Source organism: Balaenoptera acutorostrata, chromosome 16, assembly GCF_949987535.1.
Source record: "Balaenoptera acutorostrata chromosome 16, mBalAcu1.1, whole genome shotgun sequence".
In the NCBI taxonomy this organism is placed as follows: domain Eukaryota; kingdom Metazoa; phylum Chordata; class Mammalia; order Artiodactyla; family Balaenopteridae; genus Balaenoptera; species Balaenoptera acutorostrata.
The window spans coordinates 9366136-9392666 of record NC_080079.1 but is presented as its reverse complement, the minus strand read 5'-3'; the positions used below and the strand labels follow the sequence as shown (position 1 = coordinate 9392666).

The following is a 26531-nucleotide window of genomic DNA, read 5'->3' as shown; positions in this document are numbered from 1 at the left end:
TTTCGCGTGCCGGAGTTATGGAGAACCTTCACCTCCCAGTTGTGGCATACATGACTCAGAATGCTTTTGTTGCCAAGTGATAGGATCCCAACTCACACTCTCTTGAGTTGGGGGTGGGAGAGGGGGCAGCAATGACTTCCATAGCTAAGAGGTGGTCCGTCTTCAGGTAGTGCTGGATCCAGAAGTTCCAGTAGAGCTTTTCCCCTGCACTTTTCTTACCTCTATTTTCTTATGTTTATGGACTTCGCTCTCAGCTTTCTTCCTGCCAAGGGGCAGTTGTCAGCCACAGGTCTACAGCCCAAGAGGCGAGAGAGTCTGGTTTTTTTGTAGCTCTTCAGTGGACAAGCCCTAGAAGGACTCTGATCCGCCTCCTACCAACAGATGCCTTCTCCCTAATCATGTCCATGTGCTCTGATGATTTTCAGCGGGTGCATGGCTTGTTCAAGAGTCAGCTTAAGTTTGGGGTTTGAAAATGCCATGAGTGAGTGCTCAGTGAAAAGTAGTCTTCAGAATACACTTGGGCCTGATGGAGTGGGTTCCCATGTGGGAGTGAACATCTGAAGGTGGCCCCTTGGCGGGGTCTGGGAAGCTGTCTCTGGTGGTCTCCTGCTGCAGGGGCTCAAGTTCATCCCAGTGGTCCCTAGGGATTCAGGCTGTGGGCTTCCCCTCTTCCCACCTCCATCCCAAGGCTGGGATCAGCCACTGAATGCTGGGCCTTGTGGGGAACCCATCAGAGAACATGCGTCGCTCAGTCCACAGCCAAGGGTTCTATCAAACAGCCCCGTGAGGATAAACGATGATGGCCAGGCTCAGTCAGGTCCTCTGGAAGGAGAACATTAGCTTGATCTCAGAAGTCTTTCCCTGGAAGGATTCTGAATCTCGTTGAGTCCTCCGGACCTCTTCCTCCGGAAGACACAGGAGAGTGCATTTTTCCGTCTCCTTCCAGGAACTGAATCAGGTTTGGCCCTGAGGCTGGTGAATGGAGGTAACAGGTGTCAGGGCCGGGTGGAGGTCCTGTACCGAGGCTCCTGGGGCACCGTGTGTGACGACAGCTGGGACACCAACGACGCCAACGTGGTCTGCAGGCAGCTGGGCTGTGGCTGGGCCACGTCGGCCCCAGGAAATGCCCGGTACGGTCAGGGCTCAGGGCCCATTGTCCTGGACGACGTGCACTGCTCGGGGCACGAGAGCTACCTGTGGAGCTGCCCTCACAACCCCTGGAACACACACAACTGTGGACACAGCGAGGACGCCAGTGTCGTCTGCTCAGGTTGGTCTCAAATAAGCTGCGTGTCCCTCTCTGGGGGTGCCGTTTCCTTCTGACATTCTGATTCCCTTTTAAAGCATGTTTACATTACTCGCTTCCTTAAATCACCCTGTCTCTCTGCTAAGAATTAGCGTGAGCTTTCTGACAAGCTGCCAGGCATGTAGCTGGTGAATTAGAACAAAGAACCAAACTGAAAGTGACTTGAAGCCATTTTCTCCATGCCACAGTGCAAGCCAGAGGCAAAAGAGGCTAGTTCTGTCAGGAGGTCTGTGAATGGAGGTCAGGGCCTAGCATTGCAGGTGGCCCAGGGTTTGGTTCCTGAGCCCTGGACGGTAGCCCCTCCAGGGAACCGGGATGCACTGTCTGGGCAGCAGGTCTGCCGTGTGCAGGGCAGTGGCCCCTGTGTGGCCTGCCGGGCACAGCCTTGTCATCACCTACGGTCGGGCCTGACAGATCACACATGGGATTTGAACTTCGAACTGGACCCCTGTCTTGCTGCCTCAGTGGGCCCATAAAAGCTGTGAGGCAGATGACTGGTTTGGGTCCACTCGGTCATGTAGACACAGAGCTAATCACCTTGACATTGGAAATAAGGGATGCTGGGCTGCCTGGACCTGTCAGGAGGAGCATCTTTGGGGGGTGAGGATGGCAGAGGTCCCCCCCTGCGTGGCAGGGCACAGGCATGGACCGAGCGTCTCACCTGCTCAGCGTCGTCCCCCTTTGCCCGTGTCGTGCCCCTTCTGTGCAAGGTGTCTGAGCTGCCTTCTCTCTCTCCCAGATGCCAGGCCCAGGTCCACACTCCTGCCAGGTGAGTCCTGCTGCCTCTTGACTCCGGGGTGTCCCCTCCCTCCCCACTCAGCTCCACAGACTCCAGCCAGGAGCCCCAGGTGGGGCGAGTGGACGTTTTCCACCTCTCAGCACCTGCCCTGGTCACCCTAGAGCGAGCAGACACTTCCAGAGGAAACATAGCACAAGGATCCTCGGGTCGGGCTCAGCGATTTCAGGACATTGTGGCTACACAGTGTCTCCCCAGAGCTTTGGGTGACAGGGAGGCCTGTCCTGGGGTCATTTCTGCTCAAAAGCATTGTCTAGACCGAGAGTTATGTGTGCGGGGAGAACAGGGCTGTTTCAGGTCCCCCACCCCCCGCGGAGTCCAAAAGGGCGACTTTCCCCAGAGAGCACTCAGTCAGGAGAGCGAGCTAATTGCTCTTGTGGAGTGTGGCGCCTCCTCGCCCTGCCGTGGACATTTGAGGGCATGATCTGGCTCACGGTAAGCCTTCAGCAAAGGCCTCTTCCTCCCCCAGGCAGTGGAGATTCTCAGACCCTCCTTTCCCCGATGTGAGTGACAGGGCACTAGACCGACCTTGACTCTAGACACCTTCTTTCTAATCCTGCTGTGTCTTCCCTTCAGGTTGGTGGACTTCCGCAACTCCTGCCAATGGTAAGCATCACTTGGATCCTGCCGTAACGCTCCAGTCATCAGGCCTGGGTGCAGTTCCTGACTCTTGGTTGGAGCCTCTGAGCTCACCACCTCATCTAATGTGGAGGGTTCCTTTCGTGTGCCAGAGTTATGGAGAACCTTCACCTCCCAGTTGTGGCATACATGACTCAGAATGCTTTTGTTGCCAAGTGATAGGATCCCAACTCACACTCTCTTGAGTTGGGGGTGGGAGAGGGGGCCGCAATGACTTCCATAGCTAAGAGGTGGTTGGTCTTCAGGTAGAGCTGGATCCAGAAGTTCCAGTAGAGCTTTTCCCCTGCACTTTTCTTACCTCTATTGTCTTATGTTTATGGACTTCACTGTCAGCTTGCTTCCTGCCAAGGGGCAGTTGTCAGCCACTGGTCTACAGCCCAGGAGGGGAGAGAGTCTGGTTTTTTTGTAGCTCTTCAGTGGACAAGCCCTAGGACTCTGATCCACCTCCTACCAACAGATGCCTTCTCCCTAATCATGTCCATGTGCTCTGATGAGTTTCAGCGGGTGCATGGCTTGTTCAAGAGTCAGCTTGAGTTTGGGGTTTGAAAATGCCATGAGTGAGTGCTCAGTGAAAAGTAGTCTTCAGAATACACTTGGGCCTGATGGAGTGGGTTCCCATGTGGGAGTGAACATCTGAAGGTGGCCCCTTGGCGGGGTCTGGGTAGCTGTCTCTGGTGGTCTCCTGCTGCAGGGGCTCAAGTTCATCCCAATGGTCCCTGGGGATTCAGGCTGTGGGCTTCCCCTCTTCCCACCTCCATCCCAAGGCTGGGATCAGCCACTGAATGCTGGGCCTTGTGGGGAACCCATCAGAGAACATGCGTCGCTCAGTCCACAGCCAAGGGTTCTATCAAACAGCCCCGTGAGGATAAACGATGATGGCCAGGCTCAGTCAGGTCCTCCGGAAGGAGAACATTAGCTTGATCTCAGAAGTCTTTCCCTGGAAGGATTCTGAATCTCGTTGAGTCCTCCGGACCTCTTCCTCCGGAAGACACAGGAGAGTGCATTTTCCCGTCTCCTTCCAGGAACTGAATCAGGTTTGGCCCTGAGGCTGGTGAATGGAGGTGACAGGTGTCAGGGCCGGGTGGAGGTCCTGTACCGAGGCTCCTGGGGCACCGTGTGTGACGACAGCTGGGACACCAACGACGCCAACGTGGTCTGCAGGCAGCTGGGCTGTGGCTGGGCCACATCGGCCCCAGGAAATGCCCGGTACGGTCAGGGCTCAGGGCCCATCGTCCTGGACGACGTGGGCTGCTCGGGGCACGAGAGCTACCTGTGGAGCTGCCCTCACAACCCCTGGAACACACACAACTGTGGACACAGCGAGGACGCCAGTGTCGTCTGCTCAGGTTGGTCTCAAATAAGCTGGGTGTCCCTCTCTGGGGGTGCCGTTTCCTTCTGACATTCTGAATCTCTTTTAAAGCATGTTTACATTCCTCGCTTCCTTAAATCACTTTGTCTCTCTGCTAAGAATTAGTATGAGCTTTCTGACAAGCTGCCAGGCATGTAGCTGGTGAATTAGAACAAAGAACCAAACTGAAAGTGACTTGAAGCCATTTTCTCCATGCCACAGTGCAAGCCAGAGGCAAAAGAGGCTAGTTCTGTCAGGAGGTCTGTGAATGGAGGTCAGGGCCTAGCATTGCAGGTGGCCCAGGGTTTGGTTCCTGAGCCCTGGACGGTAGCCCCTCCAGGGAACCGGGATGCACTGTCTGGGCAGCAGGTCTGCCGTGTGCAGGGCAGTGGCCCCTGTGTGGCCTGCCGGGCACAGCCTTGTCATCACCTACGGTCGGGCCTGACAGATCACACATGGGATTTGAACTTCGAACTGGACCCCTGTCTTGCTGCCTCAGTGGGCCCATAAAAGCTGTGAGGCAGATGACTGGTTTGGGTCCACTCGCTTATCTAGACCCAGATTTAATCACCTTGACATTGGAAATAAGGGATGCTGGGCTGCCTGGACCTGTCAGGAGGAGCATCTTTGGGGGGTGAGGATGGCAGAGGTCCCCCCCTGCGTGGCAGGGCACAGGCATGGACCGAGCGTCTCACCTGCTCAGCGTCGTCCCCCTTTGCCCGTGTCGTGCCCCTTCTGTGCAAGGTGTCTGAGCTGCCTTCTCTCTCTCCCAGATGCCAGGCCCAGGTCCACACTCCTGCCAGGTGAGTCCTGCTGCCTCTTGACTCCGGGGTGTCCCCTCCCTCCCCACTCACCTCCACAGACTCCAGCCAGGAGCCCCAGGTGGGGCGAGTGGACCTTTTCCACCTCTCAGCACCTGCCCTGGTCACCCTAGAGCGAGCAGACACTTCCAGAGGAAACATAGCACAAGGATCCTCGGGTCGGGCTCAGCGATTTCAGGACATTGTGGCTACACAGTGTCTCCCCAGAGCTTTGGGTGACAGGGAGGCCTGTCCTGGGGTCATTTCTGCTCAAAAGCATTGTCTAGACCGAGAGTTATGTGTGCGGGGAGAACAGGGCTGTTTCAGGTCCCCCACCCCCCGCGGAGTCCAAAAGGGCGACTTTCCCCAGAGAGCACTCAGTCAGGAGAGCGAGCTAATTGCTCTTGTGGAGTGTGGTGCCTCCTCGCCCTGCCGTGGACATTTGAGGGCATGATCTGGCTCACGGTAAGCCTTCAGCAAAGGCCTCTTCCTCCCCCAGGCAGTGGAGATTCTCAGACCCTCCTTTCCCCGATGTGAGTGACAGGGCACTAGACCGACCTTGACTCTAGACACCTTCTTTCTAATCCTGCTGTGTCTTCCCTTCAGGTTGGTGGACTTCCGCAACTCCTGCCAATGGTAAGCATCACTTGGATCCTGCCGTAACGCTCCAGTCATCAGGCCTGGGTGCAGTTCCTGACTCTTGGTTGGAGCCTCTGAGCTCACCACCTCATCTAATGTGGAGGGTTCCTTTCGTGTGCCAGAGTTATGGAGAACCTTCACCTCCCAGTTGTGGCATACATGACTCAGAATGCTTTTGTTGCCAAGTGATAGGATCCCAACTCACACTCTCTTGAGTTGGGGGTGGGAGAGGGGGCCACAATGACTTCCATAGCTAAGAGGTGGTTGGTCTTCAGGTAGAGCTGGATCCAGAAGTTCCAGTAGAGCTTTTCCCCTGCACTTTTCTTACCTCTATTGTCTTATGTTTATGGACTTCACTGTCAGCTTGCTTCCTGCCAAGGGGCAGTTGTCAGCCACTGGTCTACAGCCCAGGAGGGGAGAGAGTCTGGTTTTTTTGTAGCTCTTCAGCGGACAAGCCCTAGGACTCTGATCCACCTCCTACCAACAGATGCCTTCTCCCTAATCATGTCCATGTGCTCTGATGATTTTCAGCGGGTGCATGGCTTGTTCAAGAGTCAGCTTGAGTTTGGGGTTTGAAAATGCCATGAGTGAGTGCTCAGTGAAAAGTAGTCTTCAGAATACACTTGGGCCTGATGGAGTGGGTTCCCATGTGGGAGTGAACATCTGAAGGTGGCCCCTTGGCGGGGTCTGGGTAGCTGTCTCTGGTGGTCTCCTGCTGCAGGGGCTCAAGTTCATCCCAATGGTCCCTGGGGATTCAGGCTGTGGGCTTCCCCTCTTCCCACCTCCATCCCAAGGCTGGGATCAGCCACTGAATGCTGGGCCTTGTGGGGAACCCATCAGAGAACATGCGTCGCTCAGTCCACAGCCAAGGGTTCTATCAAACAGCCCCGTGAGGATAAACGATGATGGCCAGGCTCAGTCAGGTCCTCCGGAAGGAGAACATTAGCTTGATCTCAGAAGTCTTTCCCTGGAAGGATTCTGAATCTCGTTGAGTCCTCCGGACCTCTTCCTCCGGAAGACACAGGAGAGTGCATTTTCCCGTCTCCTTCCAGGAACTGAATCAGGTTTGGCCCTGAGGCTGGTGAATGGAGGTGACAGGTGTCAGGGCCGGGTGGAGGTCCTGTACCGAGGCTCCTGGGGCACCGTGTGTGACGACAGCTGGGACACCAACGACGCCAACGTGGTCTGCAGGCAGCTGGGCTGTGGCTGGGCCACATCGGCCCCAGGAAATGCCCGGTACGGTCAGGGCTCAGGGCCCATCGTCCTGGACGACGTGGGCTGCTCGGGGCACGAGAGCTACCTGTGGAGCTGCCCTCACAACCCCTGGAACACACACAACTGTGGACACAGCGAGGACGCCAGTGTCGTCTGCTCAGGTTGGTCTCAAATAAGCTGGGTGTCCCTCTCTGGGGGTGCCGTTTCCTTCTGACATTCTGAATCTCTTTTAAAGCATGTTTACATTCCTCGCTTCCTTAAATCACCCTGTCTCTCTGCTAAGAATTAGTATGAGCTTTCTGACAAGCTGCCAGGCATGTAGCTGGTGAATTAGAACAAAGAACCAAACTGAAAGTGACTTGAAGCCATTTTCTCCATGCCACAGTGCAAGCCAGAGGCAAAAGAGGCTAGTTCTGTCAGGAGGTCTGTGAATGGAGGTCAGGGCCTAGCATTGCAGGTGGCCCAGGGTTTGGTTCCTGAGCCCTGGACGGTAGCCCCTCCAGGGAACCGGGATGCACTGTCTGGGCAGCAGGTCTGCCGTGTGCAGGGCAGTGGCCCCTGTGTGGCCTGCCGGGCACAGCCTTGTCATCACCTACGGTCGGGCCTGACAGATCACACATGGGATTTGAACTTCGAACTGGACCCCTGTCTTGCTGCCTCAGTGGGCCCATAAAAGCTGTGAGGCAGATGACTGGTTTGGGTCCACTCGGTCATGTAGACACAGAGCTAATCACCTTGACATTGGAAATAAGGGATGCTGGGCTGCCTGGACCTGTCAGGAGGAGCATCTTTGGGGGGTGAGGATGGCAGAGGTCCCCCCCTGCGTGGCAGGGCACAGGCATGGACCGAGCGTCTCACCTGCTCAGCGTCGTCCCCCTTTGCCCGTGTCGTGCCCCTTCTGTGCAAGGTGTCTGAGCTGCCTTCTCTCTCTCCCAGATGCCAGGCCCCAGTCCACGCTCCTGCCAGGTGAGTCCTGCTGCCTCTTGACTCCGGGGTGTCCCCTCCCTCCCCACTCAGCTCCACAGACTCCAGCCAGGAGCCCCAGGTGGGGCGAGTGGACGTTTTCCACCTCTCAGCACCTGCACTGGTCACCCTAGAGCGAGCAGACACTTCCAGGGAAGCCATAGCACAAGGATCCTCGGGTCTGGCTCAGAGATTTCAGGACATTGTGGCTATACAGTGTCTCCCCAGAGCTTTGGGTGACAGGGAGGCCTGTCCTGGGGTCATTTCTGCTCGAAAGCATTGTCTAGACCGAGAGTTATGTGTGCGGGGAGAACAGGGCTGTTTCAGGTCCCCCACCCCCCGCGGAGTCCAAAAGGGCGACTTTCCCCAGAGAGCACTCAGTCAGGAGAGCGAGCTAATTGCTCTTGTGGAGTGTGGCGCCTCCTCGCCCTGCCGTGGACATTTGAGGGCATGATCTGGCTCACGGCAAGCCTTCAGCAAAGGCCTCTTCCTCCCCCAGGCAGTGGAGATTCTCAGACCCTCCTTTCCCCGATGTGAGTGACAGGGCGCTAGACCGACCTTGACTCTAGACACCTTCTTTCTAATCCTGCTGTGTCTTCCCTTCAGGTTGGTGGACTTCCGCAACTCCTGCCTATGGTAAGCATCACTTGGATCCTGCCGTAACGCTCCAGTCATCAGGCCTGGGTGCAGTTCCTGACTCTTGGTTGGAGCCGCTGAGCTCACCACCTCATCTAATGTGGAGGGATCCTTTCGCGTGCCGGAGTTATGGAGAACCTTCACCTCCCAGTTGTGGCATACATGACTCAGAATGCTTTTGTTGCCAAGTGATAGGATCCCAAATCACACTCTCTTGAGTTGGGGGTGGGAGAGGGGGCCGCAATGACTTCCATAGCTAAGAGGTGGTCCGTCTTCAGGTAGTGCTGGATCCAGAAGTTCCAGTAGAGCTTTTCCCCTGCACTTTTCTTACCTCTATTTTCTTATGTTTATGGACTTCGCTCTCAGCTTTCTTCCTGCCAAGGGGCAGTTGTCAGCCACAGGTCTACAGCCCAAGAGGCGAGAGAGTCTGGTTTTTTTGTAGCTCTTCAGTGGACAAGCCCTAGAAGGACTCTGATCCGCCTCCTACCAACAGATGCCTTCTCCCTAATCATGTCCATGTGCTCTGATGATTTTCAGCGGGTGCATGGCTTGTTCAAGAGTCAGCTTAAGTTTGGGGTTTGAAAATGCCATGAGTGAGTGCTCAGTGAAAAGTAGTCTTCAGAATACACTTGGGCCTGATGGAGTGGGTTCCCATGTGGGAGTGAACATCTGAAGGTGGCCCCTTGGCGGGGTCTGGGAAGCTGTCTCTGGTGGTCTCCTGCTGCAGGGGCTCAAGTTCATCCCAGTGGTCCCTAGGGATTCAGGCTGTGGGCTTCCCCTCTTCCCACCTCCATCCCAAGGCTGGGATCAGCCACTGAATGCTGGGCCTTGTGGGGAACCCATCAGAGAACATGCGTCGCTCAGTCCACAGCCAAGGGTTCTATCAAACAGCCCCGTGAGGATAAACGATGATGGCCAGGCTCAGTCAGGTCCTCTGGAAGGAGAACATTAGCTTGATCTCAGAAGTCTTTCCCTGGAAGGATTCTGAATCTCGTTGAGTCCTCCGGACCTCTTCCTCCGGAAGACACAGGAGAGTGCATTTTCCCGTCTCCTTCCAGGAACTGAATCAGGTTTGGCCCTGAGGCTGGTGAATGGAGGTGACAGGTGTCAGGGCCGGGTGGAGGTCCTGTACCGAGGCTCCTGGGGCACCGTGTGTGACGACAGCTGGGACACCAACGACGCCAACGTGGTCTGCAGGCAGCTGGGCTGTGGCTGGGCCACGTCGGCCCCAGGAAATGCCCGGTACGGTCAGGGCTCAGGGCCCATCGTCCTGGACGACGTGCACTGCTCGGGGCACGAGAGCTACCTGTGGAGCTGCCCTCACAACCCCTGGAACACACACAACTGTGGACACAGCGAGGACGCCAGTGTCGTCTGCTCAGGTTGGTCTCAAATAAGCTGCGTGTCCCTCTCTGGGGGTGCCGTTTCCTTCTGACATTCTGATTCCCTTTTAAAGCATGTTTACATTCCTCGCTTCCTTAAATCACCCTGTCTCTCTGCTAAGAATTAGCGTGAGCTTTCTGACAAGCTGCCAGGCATGTAGCTGGTGAATTAGAACAAAGAACCAAACTGAAAGTGACTTGAAGCCATTTTCTCCATGCCACAGTGCAAGCCAGAGGCAAAAGAGGCTAGTTCTGTCAGGAGGTCTGTGAATGGAGGTCAGGGCCTAGCATTGCAGGTGGCCCAGGGTTTGGTTCCTGAGCCCTGGACGGTAGCCCCTCCAGGGAACCGGGATGCACTGTCTGGGCAGCAGGTCTGCCGTGTGCAGGGCAGTGGCCCCTGTGTGGCCTGCCGGGCACAGCCTTGTCATCACCTACGGTCGGGCCTGACAGATCACACATGGGATTTGAACTTCGAACTGGACCCCTGTCTTGCTGCCTCAGTGGGCCCATAAAAGCTGTGAGGCAGATGACTGGTTTGGGTCCACTCGCTTATCTAGACCCAGATTTAATCACCTTGACATTGGAAATAAGGGATGCTGGGCTGCCTGGACCTGTCAGGAGGAGCATCTTTGGGGGGTGAGGATGGCAGAGGTCCCCCCCTGCGTGGCAGGGCACAGGCATGGACCGAGCGTCTCACCTGCTCAGCGTCGTCCCCCTTTGCCCGTGTCGTGCCCCTTCTGTGCAAGGTGTCTGAGCTGCCTTCTCTCTCTCCCAGATGCCAGGCCCAGGTCCACACTCCTGCCAGGTGAGTCCTGCTGCCTCTTGACTCCGGGGTGTCCCCTCCCTCCCCACTCACCTCCACAGACTCCAGCCAGGAGCCCCAGGTGGGGCGAGTGGACCTTTTCCACCTCTCAGCACCTGCCCTGGTCACCCTAGAGCGAGCAGACACTTCCAGAGGAAACATAGCACAAGGATCCTCGGGTCGGGCTCAGCGATTTCAGGACATTGTGGCTACACAGTGTCTCCCCAGAGCTTTGGGTGACAGGGAGGCCTGTCCTGGGGTCATTTCTGCTCGAAAGCATTGTCTAGACCGAGAGTTATGTGTGCGGGGAGAACAGGGCTGTTTCAGGTCCCCCACCCCCCGCGGAGTCCAAAAGGGCGACTTTCCCCAGAGAGCACTCAGTCAGGAGAGCGAGCTAATTGCTCTTGTGGAGTGTGGTGCCTCCTCGCCCTGCCGTGGACATTTGAGGGCATGATCTGGCTCACGGTAAGCCTTCAGCAAAGGCCTCTTCCTCCCCCAGGCAGTGGAGATTCTCAGACCCTCCTTTCCCCGATGTGAGTGACAGGGCACTAGACCGACCTTGACTCTAGACACCTTCTTTCTAATCCTGCTGTGTCTTCCCTTCAGGTTGGTGGACTTCCGCAACTCCTGCCTATGGTAAGCATCACTTGGATCCTGCCGTAACGCTCCAGTCATCAGGCCTGGGTGCAGTTCCTGACTCTTGGTTGGAGCCTCTGAGCTCACCACCTCATCTAATGTGGAGGGTTCCTTTCGTGTGCCAGAGTTATGGAGAACCTTCACCTCCCAGTTGTGGCATACATGACTCAGAATGCTTTTGTTGCCAAGTGATAGGATCCCAACTCACACTCTCTTGAGTTGGGGGTGGGAGAGGGGGCCGCAATGACTTCCATAGCTAAGAGGTGGTTGGTCTTCAGGTAGAGCTGGATCCAGAAGTTCCAGTAGAGCTTTTCCCCTGCACTTTTCTTACCTCTATTGTCTTATGTTTATGGACTTCACTGTCAGCTTGCTTCCTGCCAAGGGGCAGTTGTCAGCCACTGGTCTACAGCCCAGGAGGGGAGAGAGTCTGGTTTTTTTGTAGCTCTTCAGCGGACAAGCCCTAGGACTCTGATCCACCTCCTACCAACAGATGCCTTCTCCCTAATCATGTCCATGTGCTCTGATGATTTTCAGCGGGTGCATGGCTTGTTCAAGAGTCAGCTTGAGTTTGGGGTTTGAAAATGCCATGAGTGAGTGCTCAGTGAAAAGTAGTCTTCAGAATACACTTGGGCCTGATGGAGTGGGTTCCCATGTGGGAGTGAACATCTGAAGGTGGCCCCTTGGCGGGGTCTGGGTAGCTGTCTCTGGTGGTCTCCTGCTGCAGGGGCTCAACTTCATCCCAATGGTCCCTGGGGATTCAGGCTGTGGGCTTCCCCTCTTCCCACCTCCATCCCAAGGCTGGGATCAGCCACTGAATGCTGGGCCTTGTGGGGAACCCATCAGAGAACATGCGTCGCTCAGTCCACAGCCAAGGGTTCTATCAAACAGCCCCGTGAGGATAAACGATGATGGCCAGGCTCAGTCAGGTCCTCCGGAAGGAGAACATTAGCTTGATCTCAGAAGTCTTTCCCTGGAAGGATTCTGAATCTCGTTGAGTCCTCCGGACCTCTTCCTCCGGAAGACACAGGAGAGTGCATTTTCCCGTCTCCTTCCAGGAACTGAATCAGGTTTGGCCCTGAGGCTGGTGAATGGAGGTGACAGGTGTCAGGGCCGGGTGGAGGTCCTGTACCGAGGCTCCTGGGGCACCGTGTGTGACGACAGCTGGGACACCAACGACGCCAACGTGGTCTGCAGGCAGCTGGGCTGTGGCTGGGCCACGTCGGCCCCAGGAAATGCCCGGTACGGTCAGGGCTCAGGGCCCATCGTCCTGGACGACGTGGGCTGCTCGGGGCACGAGAGCTACCTGTGGAGCTGCCCTCACAACCCCTGGAACACACACAACTGTGGACACAGCGAGGACGCCAGTGTCGTCTGCTCAGGTTGGTCTCAAATAAGCTGGGTGTCCCTCTCTGGGGGTGCCGTTTCCTTCTGACATTCTGAATCTCTTTTAAAGCATGTTTACATTCCTCGCTTCCTTAAATCACTTTGTCTCTCTGCTAAGAATTAGTATGAGCTTTCTGACAAGCTGCCAGGCATGTAGCTGGTGAATTAGAACAAAGAACCAAACTGAAAGTGACTTGAAGCCATTTTCTCCATGCCACAGTGCAAGCCAGAGGCAAAAGAGGCTAGTTCTGTCAGGAGGTCTGTGAATGGAGGTCAGGGCCTAGCATTGCAGGTGGCCCAGGGTTTGGTTCCTGAGCCCTGGACGGTAGCCCCTCCAGGGAACCGGGATGCACTGTCTGGGCAGCAGGTCTGCCGTGTGCAGGGCAGTGGCCCCTGTGTGGCCTGCCGGGCACAGCCTTGTCATCACCTACGGTCGGGCCTGACAGATCACACATGGGATTTGAACTTCGAACTGGACCCCTGTCTTGCTGCCTCAGTGGGCCCATAAAAGCTGTGAGGCAGATGACTGGTTTGGGTCCACTCGGTCATGTAGACACAGAGCTAATCACCTTGACATTGGAAATAAGGGATGCTGGGCTGCCTGGACCTGTCAGGAGGAGCATCTTTGGGGGGTGAGGATGGCAGAGGTCCCCCCCTGCGTGGCAGGGCACAGGCATGGACCGAGCGTCTCACCTGCTCAGCGTCGTCCCCCTTTGCCCGTGTCGTGCCCCTTCTGTGCAAGGTGTCTGAGCTGCCTTCTCTCTCTCCCAGATGCCAGGCCCAGGTCCACGCTCCTGCCAGGTGAGTCCTGCTGCCTCTTGACTCCGGGGTGTCCCCTCCCTCCCCACTCAGCTCCACAGACTCCAGCCAGGAGCCCCAGGTGGGGCGAGTGGACGTTTTCCACCTCTCAGCACCTGCCCTGGTCACCCTAGAGCGAGCAGACACTTCCAGGGAAGCCATAGCACAAGGATCCTCGGGTCTGGCTCAGAGATTTCAGGACATTGTGGCTATACAGTGTCTCCCCAGAGCTTTGGGTGACAGGGAGGCCTGTCCTGGGGTCATTTCTGCTCGAAAGCATTGTCTAGACCGAGAGTTATGTGTGCGGGGAGAACAGGGCTGTTTCAGGTCCCCCACCCCCCGCGGAGTCCAAAAGGGCGACTTTCCCCAGAGAACACTCAGTCAGGAGAGCAAGCTAATTGCTCTTGTGGAGTGTGGCGCCTCCTCGCCCTGCCGTGGACATTTGAGGGCATGATCTGGCTCACGGCAAGCCTTCAGCAAAGGCCTCTTCCTCCCCCAGGCAGTGGAGATTCTCAGACCCTCCTTTCCCCGATGTGAGTGACAGGGCGCTAGACCGACCTTGACTCTAGACACCTTCTTTCTAATCCTGCTGTGTCTTCCCTTCAGGTTGGTGGACTTCCGCAACTCCTGCCTATGGTAAGCATCACTTGGATCCTGCCGTAACGCTCCAGTCATCAGGCCTGGGTGCAGTTCCTGACTCTTGGTTGGAGCCGCTGAGCTCACCACCTCATCTAATGTGGAGGGATCCTTTCGCGTGCCGGAGTTATGGAGAACCTTCACCTCCCAGTTGTGGCATACATGACTCAGAATGCTTTTGTTGCCAAGTGATAGGATCCCAACTCACACTCTCTTGAGTTGGGGGTGGGAGAGGGGGCCGCAATGACTTCCATAGCTAAGAGGTGGTCCGTCTTCAGGTAGTGCTGGATCCAGAAGTTCCAGTAGAGCTTTTCCCCTGCACTTTTCTTACCTCTATTTTCCTATGTTTATGGACTTCGCTCTCAGCTTTCTTCCTGCCAAGGGGCAGTTGTCAGCCACAGGTCTACAGCCCAAGAGGCGAGAGAGTCTGGTTTTTTTGTAGCTCTTCAGTGGACAAGCCCTAGAAGGACTCTGATCCGCCTCCTACCAACAGATGCCTTCTCCCTAATCATGTCCATGTGCTCTGATGATTTTCAGCGGGTGCATGGCTTGTTCAAGAGTCAGCTTAAGTTTGGGGTTTGAAAATGCCATGAGTGAGTGCTCAGTGAAAAGTAGTCTTCAGAATACACTTGGGCCTGATGGAGTGGGTTCCCATGTGGGAGTGAACATCTGAAGGTGGCCCCTTGGCGGGGTCTGGGAAGCTGTCTCTGGTGGTCTCCTGCTGCAGGGGCTCAAGTTCATCCCAGTGGTCCCTAGGGATTCAGGCTGTGGGCTTCCCCTCTTCCCACCTCCATCCCAAGGCTGGGATCAGCCACTGAATGCTGGGCCTTGTGGGGAACCCATCAGAGAACATGCGTCGCTCAGTCCACAGCCAAGGGTTCTATCAAACAGCCCCGTGAGGATAAACGATGATGGCCAGGCTCAGTCAGGTCCTCTGGAAGGAGAACATTAGCTTGATCTCAGAAGTCTTTCCCTGGAAGGATTCTGAATCTCGTTGAGTCCTCCGGACCTCTTCCTCCGGAAGACACAGGAGAGTGCATTTTCCCGTCTCCTTCCAGGAACTGAATCAGGTTTGGCCCTGAGGCTGGTGAATGGAGGTGACAGGTGTCAGGGCCGGGTGGAGGTCCTGTACCGAGGCTCCTGGGGCACCGTGTGTGACGACAGCTGGGACACCAACGACGCCAACGTGGTCTGCAGGCAGCTGGGCTGTGGCTGGGCCACGTCGGCCCCAGGAAATGCCCGGTACGGTCAGGGCTCAGGGCCCATCGTCCTGGACGACGTGCACTGCTCGGGGCACGAGAGCTACCTGTGGAGCTGCCCTCACAACCCCTGGAACACACACAACTGTGGACACAGCGAGGACGCCAGTGTCGTCTGCTCAGGTTGGTCTCAAATAAGCTGCGTGTCCCTCTCTGGGGGTGCCGTTTCCTTCTGACATTCTGATTCCCTTTTAAAGCATGTTTACATTCCTCGCTTCCTTAAATCACCCTGTCTCTCTGCTAAGAATTAGCGTGAGCTTTCTGACAAGCTGCCAGGCATGTAGCTGGTGAATTAGAACAAAGAACCAAACTGAAAGTGACTTGAAGCCATTTTCTCCATGCCACAGTGCAAGCCAGAGGCAAAAGAGGCTAGTTCTGTCAGGAGGTCTGTGAATGGAGGTCAGGGCCTAGCATTGCAGGTGGCCCAGGGTTTGGTTCCTGAGCCCTGGACGGTAGCCCCTCCAGGGAACCGGGATGCACTGTCTGGGCAGCAGGTCTGCCGTGTGCAGGGCAGTGGCCCCTGTGTGGCCTGCCGGGCACAGCCTTGTCATCACCTACGGTCGGGCCTGACAGATCACACATGGGATTTGAACTTCGAACTGGACCCCTGTCTTGCTGCCTCAGTGGGCCCATAAAAGCTGTGAGGCAGATGACTGGTTTGGGTCCACTCGGTCATGTAGACACAGAGCTAATCACCTTGACATTGGAAATAAGGGATGCTGGGCTGCCTGGACCTGTCAGGAGGAGCATCTTTGGGGGGTGAGGATGGCAGAGGTCCCCCCCTGCGTGGCAGGGCACAGGCATGGACCGAGCGTCTCACCTGCTCAGCGTCGTCCCCCTTTGCCCGTGTCGTGCCCCTTCTGTGCAAGGTGTCTGAGCTGCCTTCTCTCTCTCCCAGATGCCAGGCCCCAGTCCACGCTCCTGCCAGGTGAGTCCTGCTGCCTCTTGACTCCGGGGTGTCCCCTCCCTCCCCACTCAGCTCCACAGACTCCAGCCAGGAGCCCCAGGTGGGGCGAGTGGACGTTTTCCACCTCTCAGCACCTGCCCTGGTCACCCTAGAGCGAGCAGACACTTCCAGGGAAGCCATAGCACAAGGATCCTCGGGTCTGGCTCAGAGATTTCAGGACATTGTGGCTATACAGTGTCTCCCCAGAGCTTTGGGTGACAGGGAGGCCTGTCCTGGGGTCATTTCTGCTCGAAAGCATTGTCTAGACCGAGAGTTATGTGTGCGGGGAGAACAGGGCTGTTTCAGGTCCCCCACCCCCCGCGGAGTCCAAAAGGGCGACTTTCCCCAGAGAGCACTCAGTCAGGAGAGCGAGCTAATTGCTCTTGTGGAGTGTGGCGCCTCCTCGCCCTGCCGTGGACATTTGAGGGCATGATCTGGCTCACGGCAAGCCTTCAGCAAAGGCCTCTTCCTCCCCCAGGCAGTGGAGATTCTCAGACCCTCCTTTCCCCGATGTGAGTGACAGGGCGCTAGACCGACCTTGACTCTAGACACCTTCTTTCTAATCCTGCTGTGTCTTCCCTTCAGGTTGGTGGACTTCCGCAACTCCTGCCTATGGTAAGCATCACTTGGATCCTGCCGTAACGCTCCAGTCATCAGGCCTGGGTGCAGTTCCTGACTCTTGGTTGGAGCCTCTGAGCTCACCACCCCATCTAATGTGGAGGGTTCCTTTCGCGTGCCGGAGTTATGGAGAAACGTCACCTCCCAGTTGTGGCATACATGACTCAGAATGCTTTTGTTGCCAAGTGATAGGATCCCAAATCACACTCTCTTGAGTTGGGGGTGGGAGAGGGGGCCGCAATGACTTCCAAAGCTAAGAGGTGGTTGGTCTTCAGGTAGAGCTGGATCCAGAAGTTCCAGTAGAGCTTTTCCCCTGCACTTTTCTTGCCTCTACTCTCTTACGTTTATGGACTTCACTGTCAGCTTGCTTCCTGCCAAGGGGCAGTTGTCAGCCACAGGTCTACAGCCCAGGAGGGGAGAGAGTCTGGTTTTTTTGTAGCTCTTCAGTGGACAAGCCCTAGAAGGACTCTGATCCGCCTCCTACCAACAGATGCCTTCTCCCTAATCATGTCCATGTGCTCTGATGATTTTCAGCGGGTGCATGGCTTGTTCAAGAGTCAGCTTAAGTTTGGGGTTTGAAAATGCCATGAGTGAGTGCTCAGTGAAAAGTAGTCTTCAGAATGCACTTGGGCCTGATGGAGTGGGTTCCCATGTGGGAGTGAACATCTGAAGGTGGCCCCTTGGCGGGGTCTGGGAAGCTGTCTCTGGTGGTCTCCTGCTGCAGGGGCTCAAGTTCATCCCAGTGGTCCCTAGGGATTCAGGCTGTGGGCTTCCCCTCTTCCCACCTCCATCCCAAGGCTGGGATCAGCCACTGAATGCTGGGCCTTGTGGGGAACCCATCAGAGAACATGCGTCGCTCAGTCCACAGCCAAGGGTTCTATCAAACAGCCCCGTGAGGATAAACGATGATGGCCAGGCTCAGTCAGGTCCTCTGGAAGGAGAACATTAGCTTGATCTCAGAAGTCTTTCCCTGGAAGGATTCTGAATCTCGTTGAGTCCTCCGGACCTCTTCCTCCGGAAGACACAGGAGAGTGCATTTTCCCGTCTCCTTCCAGGAACTGAATCAGGTTTGGCCCTGAGGCTGGTGAATGGAGGTGACAGGTGTCAGGGCCGGGTGGAGGTCCTGTACCGAGGCTCCTGGGGCACCGTGTGTGACGACAGCTGGGACACCAACGACGCCAACGTGGTCTGCAGGCAGCTGGGCTGTGGCTGGGCCACGTCGGCCCCAGGAAATGCCCGGTACGGTCAGGGCTCAGGGCCCATCGTCCTGGACGACGTGCACTGCTCGGGGCACGAGAGCTACCTGTGGAGCTGCCCTCACAACCCCTGGAACACACACAACTGTGGACACAGCGAGGACGCCAGTGTCGTCTGCTCAGGTTGGTCTCAAATAAGCTGCGTGTCCCTCTCTGGGGGTGCCGTTTCCTTCTGACATTCTGATTCCCTTTTAAAGCATGTTTACATTACTCGCTTCCTTAAATCACCCTGTCTCTCTGCTAAGAATTAGCGTGAGCTTTCTGACAAGCTGCCAGGCATGTAGCTGGTGAATTAGAACAAAGAACCAAACTGAAAGTGACTTGAAGCCATTTTCTCCATGCCACAGTGCAAGCCAGAGGCAAAAGAGGCTAGTTCTGTCAGGAGGTCTGTGAATGGAGGTCAGGGCCTAGCATTGCAGGTGGCCCAGGGTTTGGTTCCTGAGCCCTGGACGGTAGCCCCTCCAGGGAACCGGGATGCACTGTCTGGGCAGCAGGTCTGCCGTGTGCAGGGCAGTGGCCCCTGTGTGGCCTGCCGGGCACAGCCTTGTCATCACCTACGGTCGGGCCTGACAGATCACACATGGGATTTGAACTTCGAACTGGACCCCTGTCTTGCTGCCTCAGTGGGCCCATAAAAGCTGTGAGGCAGATGACTGGTTTGGGTCCACTCGGTCATGTAGACACAGAGCTAATCACCTTGACATTGGAAATAAGGGATGCTGGGCTGCCTGGACCTGTCAGGAGGAGCATCTTTGGGGGGTGAGGATGGCAGAGGTCCCCCCCTGCGTGGCAGGGCACAGGCATGGACCGAGCGTCTCACCTGCTCAGCGTCGTCCCCCTTTGCCCGTGTCGTGCCCCTTCTGTGCAAGGTGTCTGAGCTGCCTTCTCTCTCTCCCAGATGCCAGGCCCCAGTCCACGCTCCTGCCAGGTGAGTCCTGCTGCCTCTTGACTCCGGGGTGTCCCCTCCCTCCCCACTCAGCTCCACAGACTCCAGCCAGGAGCCCCAGGTGGGGCGAGTGGACGTTTTCCACCTCTCAGCACCTGCCCTGGTCACCCTAGAGCGAGCAGACACTTCCAGGGAAGCCATAGCACAAGGATCCTCGGGTCTGGCTCAGAGATTTCAGGACACTGTGGCTACACAGTGTCTCCCCAGAGCTTTGGGTGACAGGGAGGCCTGTCCTGGGGTCATTTCTGCTCGAAAGCATTGTCTAGACCGAGAGTTATGTGTGCGGGGAGAACAGGGCTGTTTCAGGTCCCCCACCCCCCGCGGAGTCCAAAAGGGCGACTTTCCCCAGAGAGCACTCAGTCAGGAGAGCGAGCTAATTGCTCTTGTGGAGTGTGGCGCCTCCTCGCCCTGCCGTGGACATTTGAGGGCATGATCTGGCTCACGGCAAGCCTTCAGCAAAGGCCTCTTCCTCCCCCAGGCAGTGGAGATTCTCAGACCCTCCTTTCCCCGATGTGAGTGACAGGGCGCTAGACCGACCTTGACTCTAGACACCTTCTTTCTAATCCTCCTGTGTCTTCCCTTCAGGTTGGTGGACTTCCGCAACTCCTGCCTATGGTAAGCATCACTTGGATCCTGCCGTAACGCTCCAGTCATCAGGCCTGGGTGCAGTTCCTGACTCTTGGTTGGAGCCTCTGAGCTCACCACCCCATCTAATGTGGAGGGTTCCTTTCGTGTGCCGGAGTTATGGAGAAACGTCACCTCCCAGTTGTGGCATACATGACTCAGAATGCTTTTGTTGCCAAGTGATAGGATCCCAAATCACACTCTCTTGAGTTGGGGGTGGGAGAGGGGGCCGCAATGACTTCCATAGCTAAGAGGTGGTTGGTCTTCAGGTAGAGCTGGATCCAGAAGTTCCAGTAGAGCTTTTCCCCTGCACTTTTCTTGCCTCTACTCTCTTACGTTTATGGACTTCACTGTCAGCTTGCTTCCTGCCAAGGGGCAGTTGTCAGCCACAGGTCTACAGCCCAGGAGGGGAGAGAGTCTGGTTTTTTTGTAGCTCTTCAGTGGACAAGCCCTAGAAGGACTCTGATCCGCCTCCTACCAACAGATGCCTTCTCCCTAATCATGTCCATGTGCTCTGATGATTTTCAGCGGGTGCATGGCTTGTTCAAGAGTCAGCTTAAGTTTGGGGTTTGAAAATGCCATGAGTGAGTGCTCAGTGAAAAGTAGTCTTCAGAATGCACTTGGGCCTGATGGAGTGGGTTCCCATGTGGGAGTGAACATCTGAAGGTGGCCCCTTGGCGGGGTCTGGGAAGCTGTCTCTGGTGGTCTCCTGCTGCAGGGGCTCAAGTTCATCCCAGTGGTCCCTAGGGATTCAGGCTGTGGGCTTCCCCTCTTCCCACCTCCATCCCAAGGCTGGGATCAGCCACTGAATGCTGGGCCTTGTGGGGAACCCATAAGAGAACATGTGTCGCTCAGTCCACAGCCAAGTGTTCTATCAAACAGCCCCGTGAGGATAAATGATGATGGCCAGGCTCAGTCAGGTCCTCCGGAAGGAAAACTTTAGCTTGATCTCAGAAGTCTTTCCCTGGAAGGATTCTGAATCTCGTTGAGTCCTCCGGACCTCTTCCTCCGGAAGACACAGGAGAGTGCATTTTTCCATCTCCTTCCAGGAACTGAATCAGGTTTGGCCCTGAGGCTGGTGAATGGAGGTGACAGGTGTCAGGGCCGGGTGGAGGTCCTGTACCGAGGCTCCTGGGGCACCGTGTGTGACGACAGCTGGGACACCAACGACGCCAACGTGGTCTGCAGGCAGCTGGGCTGTGGCTGGGCCACGTCGGCCCCAGGAAATGCCCGGTACGGTCAGGGCTCAGGGCCCATCGTCCTGGACGACGTGGGTTGCTCGGGGCACGAGAGCTACCTGTGGAGCTGCCCTCACAACCCCTGGAACACACACAACTGTGGACACAGCGAGGACGCCAGTGTCGTCTGCTCAGGTTGGTCTCAAATAAGCTGGGTGTCCCTCTCTGGGGGTGTCGTTTCCTTCTCACATTCTGAATCTCTTTTAAAGCATGTTTACATTTCTTGCTTCCTTAAATCACTTTGTCTCTCTTCTAAGAATTAGTGTGAGCTTTCTGACAAGCTCTCAGGCATGTAGCTGGTGAATTAGAACAAAGAACCAAACTGAAAGTGACTTGAAGCCATTTTCTCCATGCCACAGTGCAAGCCAGAGGCAAAAGAGGCTAGTTCTGTCAGGAGGTCTGTGAATGGAGGTCAGGGCCTAGGGCTGCAGATGACCCAGGGTTTGGTTCCTGAGCCCTGGACGGTAGCCCCTCCAGGGAACCGGGATGCTCTGTCTGGGCACCGGGTCTGCCGTGTGCAGGGCAGTGCCCCCTGGGTGTCCTGCCAGGCACAGCCTTGTCATCACCTATGGTCTGGCCTGGCAGATCTCACACGGGATTTGAACTTCAAACTGGACCCCTCAGTCTTGCTGCCTCAGTGGGCCCATAAAAGCTATGAGGCTGATGACTGGTTTGGGTCCACTCGGTCATCTAGACACAGAGATAATCACCTTGACATTGGAAATAAGCGAAGTAGGGCTGCCTGGACCCCCTCTGTCTGGCTGCCTGTCGAGCAGTTCCCACAGCTGTTGGAACTCCCACAACTGTGGGCACCACGAGGCCGCCAGTGTCATCTGTTCAGCTTGGCTTCCAAGTCATTGAGCTTCTATTTTAGTGTGGTCTTCTCCAGAAAAGGGGTCTTCGTGCTGAGCTCCTCTCACACTGAACTTCCCTGAAAGATGGTCAGTTTCCCTGAAGGCATCACCCATGTACCTTGGTCCCTGAATTTCTTGGGTCTGGTGTAGCACCTTCCTTAGTGGACCACCAGGGCAGAGAAGGGTGAATACAAGTTGTAACAACAAATTCCGCAAAAACCTTTTTTATTGTGGAGACTGATTGATAGATGAGTTTGAGGTTTGCTACTCAGCTCTCCTGGACATCTCCCAGGCCGCCCTTCTCACGCCCTGGAGGGTAGGGGCCAGGCACTCAGCATCTCTCTCTCAGGAACCTGATGGGTTTGTTGCAGCACATACTGGGTGCTGAGGCTGATCATGTTTCCTCTTTCTTGCAGCTGCACAGATCAGTTCTACTACCCCAGGTGAGTCCCTGCAGCCCACCCCAAGACTCCTCTCTGGAATCCTACCCTCTCGGGTTTCCAGAAATAGAAGGAGGAGAGCATACCCCTCCTAGGGACTGATTTCCCTCTGAGGACTCTGGAATCCGTTTCAGTGACCAGCTGAATCGCCAAGACCATGGCTGTCACTCCTCTTGGGCTGGAGGGCCCCTCTGGTCTCCTGTCACCTCCTGCTGCCCGTGTTCATTCAGAGAGACTGTGGAAGAAAAAGATTGTTTCCTCTGGTCATTTTGGATGAAAATAACTGTCCCAGTCATCCCATGGACAACTGTGACCGTGTTAGAAGCATGGCCGAGTAGCAGTCTTACAAACGTGTGTCTGTTAAAGAATCCTTCATGTTGAGAGCAATCCCCCAAATGATCTTCTTGCTGATCTCACAGAGGCAGCAGTGAGTGGTGGCATGAAGCGAGATCTTGATTCCCTGCCCAGGAATTGAACCTGGGTAGCCTGGATGAAAACCAGGAATCCTAGCCACCCCACACCCCCTGGCTCTTGCCCCCAGTGAAAACGCATTTCTCATGGAGGCAAAGACTGTAAAAACAGGCACAAAGTTTATTATTAGAGACATAGCAGAACAACAAGTGGGAGAGCACACAGAGAAACTGTTTGTTAAGACAGAAGCAGGGCAGAGAAAGGGTGTGGGCGTCCCGCCTAATGAGGAGGAGTGCAGTAAGGGGGCGGTTAAGTCACTTATATAGGGCAGCTCTTCCGGGTCTTTGTTTACCTTTGGCCAATTATCTGGCTTCTTTTTCCACACCTGCCCTGCCCTAGGACCCTCCCCACATGTTTGCGCAACTTTTTTCCAAGATGCATTCCAGCCCAGAGGCCTATGGGATGGCCTTAGCATCACATATTATGGGGTGGCGTCCCCTCCTTTTTGACCCCCAGTGAGCCTTTCTGTGCATGTGCAATGTTTCCCTTGCCCCAAGGATGGGAAATGTATGACCTCTTGATCTTTTAACAGGGTTTAGCCCCTCTCTGTCCCTGCCATAAAAGTGACCAGTGTTGGGTTATCTACCCCATTCCTGTTGTTGTTTCTTATATTGAAGTGCAGATCTCGAAATATAGATAGGAGTCTGGTCATAAATATGTAGTCCAGAGCCCGTTTGTCTCTTGCCTCAGGAAATGTAAACAGGGGGTTGGTAATGAATGTCTGGCCTGGAGTCCATCTTCTTCTCACCCCAGGAAGTGTGAACAGGAGGCCAGTTGTAAATTTCTAGCCTGGAGCCCATCTTTCTCCTGCCTCATTGCCATAGTGATAATATCTGGTGCCAAAGAAGGTGGGAAGTGCTGTGTACTCCAGCCCATTTGGCCAGTCTCAGTGCAGGTGGGATGGTCAAGGCTCTGAGAAGTCCTGCAGTAAGGAAAACGATTGACTTTCTCAATCAAACTGACAACATGGAATTAAAAAATTATTCAGCAATATCCTAAAATCACTTCATTTTCTTTCTAGATTGGTGGCGTCCATCAACTCCAACCACGGAAAGTAAGTGTCACATTTTTCCACCTGACCCACAGGGCATGGGTTTCCTGTCCCCAGGTGTGGCTGTCTATGCAGCTAATGCCGACACCTGCATAGCCCACCTCAACCTGCACACACAGCCCACCCAGGCTGCCCCACCACGTCCTGCCCCTGCCCCCACCCCCAGCCAGCATGGACCTTGCACACTCTCAGCCTCATTCTCCCCTGCTCGGTAGATGACTTTTGTTTTAACTAAGGAGATCGCCTTCCCCTTCTTTTTTGTGAATGAGATAAGTGATTCTCAAAAAGATAGACCTCATGGCTTTTATTTCTTGGAGTATCTCCAAAGCTTTGGGAGAAAGAAGGGGGATAAAGGATAAATGGATAATTTCCCAAATAAGCATGCTTTTACAAGTATTTTTTACCTCATGATATGGATATAGTTCAGTAGGTTTCCATTGTTCTTAAGAAATGATATGGCTACTTTTCCTTGTCATTGTCTTCTCTTCCCATCGTTTTAAATAAATGCCCCTGCGATGAAGGATATTTTTGTTTGTTTGTTTGTTTGTTTGTTTGTTTTATACTGCATGTTCTTATTAGGCATCAATTTTATACACATCAGTGTATACATGTCAATCCCAATCGCCCAATTCAGCACACCACCATCCCCAGGTCACCGCAGTTTTCCCCCCTTGGTGTCCATATGTCCATTCTCTACATCTGTGTCTCAACTTCTGCCCTGCAAACCGGCTCATCTGTACCATTTTTCTAGGTTCCACATACATGCGTTAATATACGATATTTGTTTTTCTCTTTTCTGACTTACTTCACTCTGTATGACAGTCTCTAGATCCATCCACGTCTCAACAAATGACTCAATTTCGTTCCTTTTTATGGCTGAGTACCACAACTTCTTTATCCATTCGTCTGTTGATGGGCATTTAGGTTGCTTCCATGACCTGGCTATTGTAAATAGTGCTGCAATGAACATTCGGGTGAATGTGTCTTTTTGAATTATTGTTTTCTCTGGGTAAACGCCCAGTAGTGGGATTGCTGGGTCATATGGTAATTCTATTTTTAGTTTTTTAAGGAACCTCCATATTCTTCTCCATAGTGGCTGTATCAATTTACATTCCCACCAACAGTGCAAGAGGGTTCCCTTTTCTCCACACCCTCTCCAGCATTTGTTGTTTGTAGATTTTCTGATGATGCCCATTCTAACTGGTGTGAGGTGATACCTCATTGTAGTTTTGATTTGCATTTCTCTAATAATTAGTGATGTTGAGCATCTTTTCATGTGCTTCATGGCCGTCTGTATGTCTTCTTTGGAGAAATGTCTATTTAGGTCTTCTGCCCATTTTTGGATTGGGGTGTTTGTTTCTTTAATATCGAGCTGCATGAGCTGTTTATATATTTTGGAGATTAATCCTTTGTCCGTTGATTCGTTTGCAAATACTTTCTCCCATCCTGAGGGTTGTCTTTTCGTCCTGTTTGTAGTTTCCTTTGCTGTGCAAAAGCTTTGAAGTTTCATTAGGTCCCATTTGTTTATTTTTGTTTTTATTTCCATTACTCTAGGAGGTGGATCAAAAAAGATCTTGCTGTGATTTTTGTCAAAGAGTGTTCTTCCTATGTTTTGCTCTAAGAGTTTTATAGTGTCCAGTCTTACATTTAGGTCTCTAATCCATTTTGAGTTTATTTTTGTGTACGGTGTTAGGGAGTATTCTAATTTCATTCTTTTACATGTGGCTGTCCAGTTTTCCCAGCACCACTTATTGAAGAGACTGTCTTTTCTCCATTGTATATCTTTGCCTCCTTTGTCATAGATTAGTTGACCATAGGTGCGTGGGTTTATCTCTGGGCTTTCTATCTTGTTCCATTGACCTATGTTTCTGTTTTTGTGCCAGTACCATATTGTCTTGATTACTGTAGCTTTGTAGTATAGTCTGAAGTCAGGGAGTCTGATTCCTCCAGCTCCGTTTTTTTCCCTCAAGACTGCTTTGGCTATTCGGGGTCTTTTGTGTCTCCATACAAATTTTAAGATGATTTGTTCTAGCTCCATAAAAAATGCCATTGGTAATTTGATAGGGATTGCATTGAATCTGTAGATTGCTTTGGGTAGTATAGTCATTTTCACAATGTTGATTCTTCCAATCCAAGAACATGGTATATCTCTCCATCTGTTGGTATCATCTTTAATTTCTTTCATCAGTGTCTTATAGTTTTCTGCATACAGGTCTTTTGTCTCCCTAGGTAGGTTTATTCCTAGGTATTTTATTCTTTTTGTTGCAATGGTAAATGGGAGTGTTTCCATAATTTCTCTTTCAGATTTTTCATCATTAGTGTATAGGAATGCCAGAGATTTCTGTGCATTAATTTTGTATCCTGCAACTTTACCATATTCATTAATTAGCTCTAGCAGTTTTCTGGTGGCATTTTTAGGATTCTCTATGTATAGTATCATGTCATCTGCAAACAGTGACAGTTTTACTTCTTCTTTTCCAATTTGTATTCCTTTTATTTCTTTTTCTTCTCTGATTGCCATGGCTAGGACTTCCAGAACTATGTTGAATAATAGTGGTGAGAGTGGACATCCTTGTCTCGTTCCTGATCTTAGAGGAAATGCTTTCAGTTTTTCACCATTGAGAATGATGTTTGCTGTGGGTTTGTCATATATGGCCTTTATTATGTTGAGGTAGGTTCCCTCTATGCCCACTTTCTGGAGAGTTTTTATCATAAATGGGTGTTGAATTTTGTCAAAAGCTTTTTCTGCATCTATTGAGATGATCATATGGTTTTTATTCTTCAATTTGGTAATATGGTGTATCACATTGATTGATTTGCGTATATTGAAGAATCCTTGCATCCCTGGG

At 53.8% G+C, this 26531-nt stretch overlaps 1 protein-coding gene across 1 annotated transcript in view; it reads left to right on the top strand.

The window, feature by feature from the left end:
* DMBT1 (deleted in malignant brain tumors 1) overlaps positions 1–26531 on the top strand; it is an 86099-nt gene that overhangs the window by 34695 nt on the left and 24873 nt on the right. Inside the window, exons 20-43 of the mRNA XM_057531417.1 lie at positions 947–1270; positions 2046–2075; positions 2679–2708; positions 3764–4123; positions 4863–4892; positions 5496–5525; positions 6581–6904; positions 7680–7709; positions 8313–8342; positions 9401–9724; positions 10500–10529; positions 11133–11162; positions 12218–12541; positions 13317–13346; positions 13950–13979; positions 15038–15361; positions 16137–16166; positions 16770–16799; positions 17858–18181; positions 18957–18986; positions 19590–19619; positions 20678–21001; positions 22137–22163; positions 23653–23685. Of these exons, the coding sequence (XP_057387400.1) occupies positions 947–1270; positions 2046–2075; positions 2679–2708; positions 3764–4123; positions 4863–4892; positions 5496–5525; positions 6581–6904; positions 7680–7709; positions 8313–8342; positions 9401–9724; positions 10500–10529; positions 11133–11162; positions 12218–12541; positions 13317–13346; positions 13950–13979; positions 15038–15361; positions 16137–16166; positions 16770–16799; positions 17858–18181; positions 18957–18986; positions 19590–19619; positions 20678–21001; positions 22137–22163; positions 23653–23685 (3108 nt within the window). The remainder of the gene's footprint in view (positions 1–946; positions 1271–2045; positions 2076–2678; positions 2709–3763; positions 4124–4862; positions 4893–5495; positions 5526–6580; positions 6905–7679; positions 7710–8312; positions 8343–9400; positions 9725–10499; positions 10530–11132; positions 11163–12217; positions 12542–13316; positions 13347–13949; positions 13980–15037; positions 15362–16136; positions 16167–16769; positions 16800–17857; positions 18182–18956; positions 18987–19589; positions 19620–20677; positions 21002–22136; positions 22164–23652; positions 23686–26531) is intronic.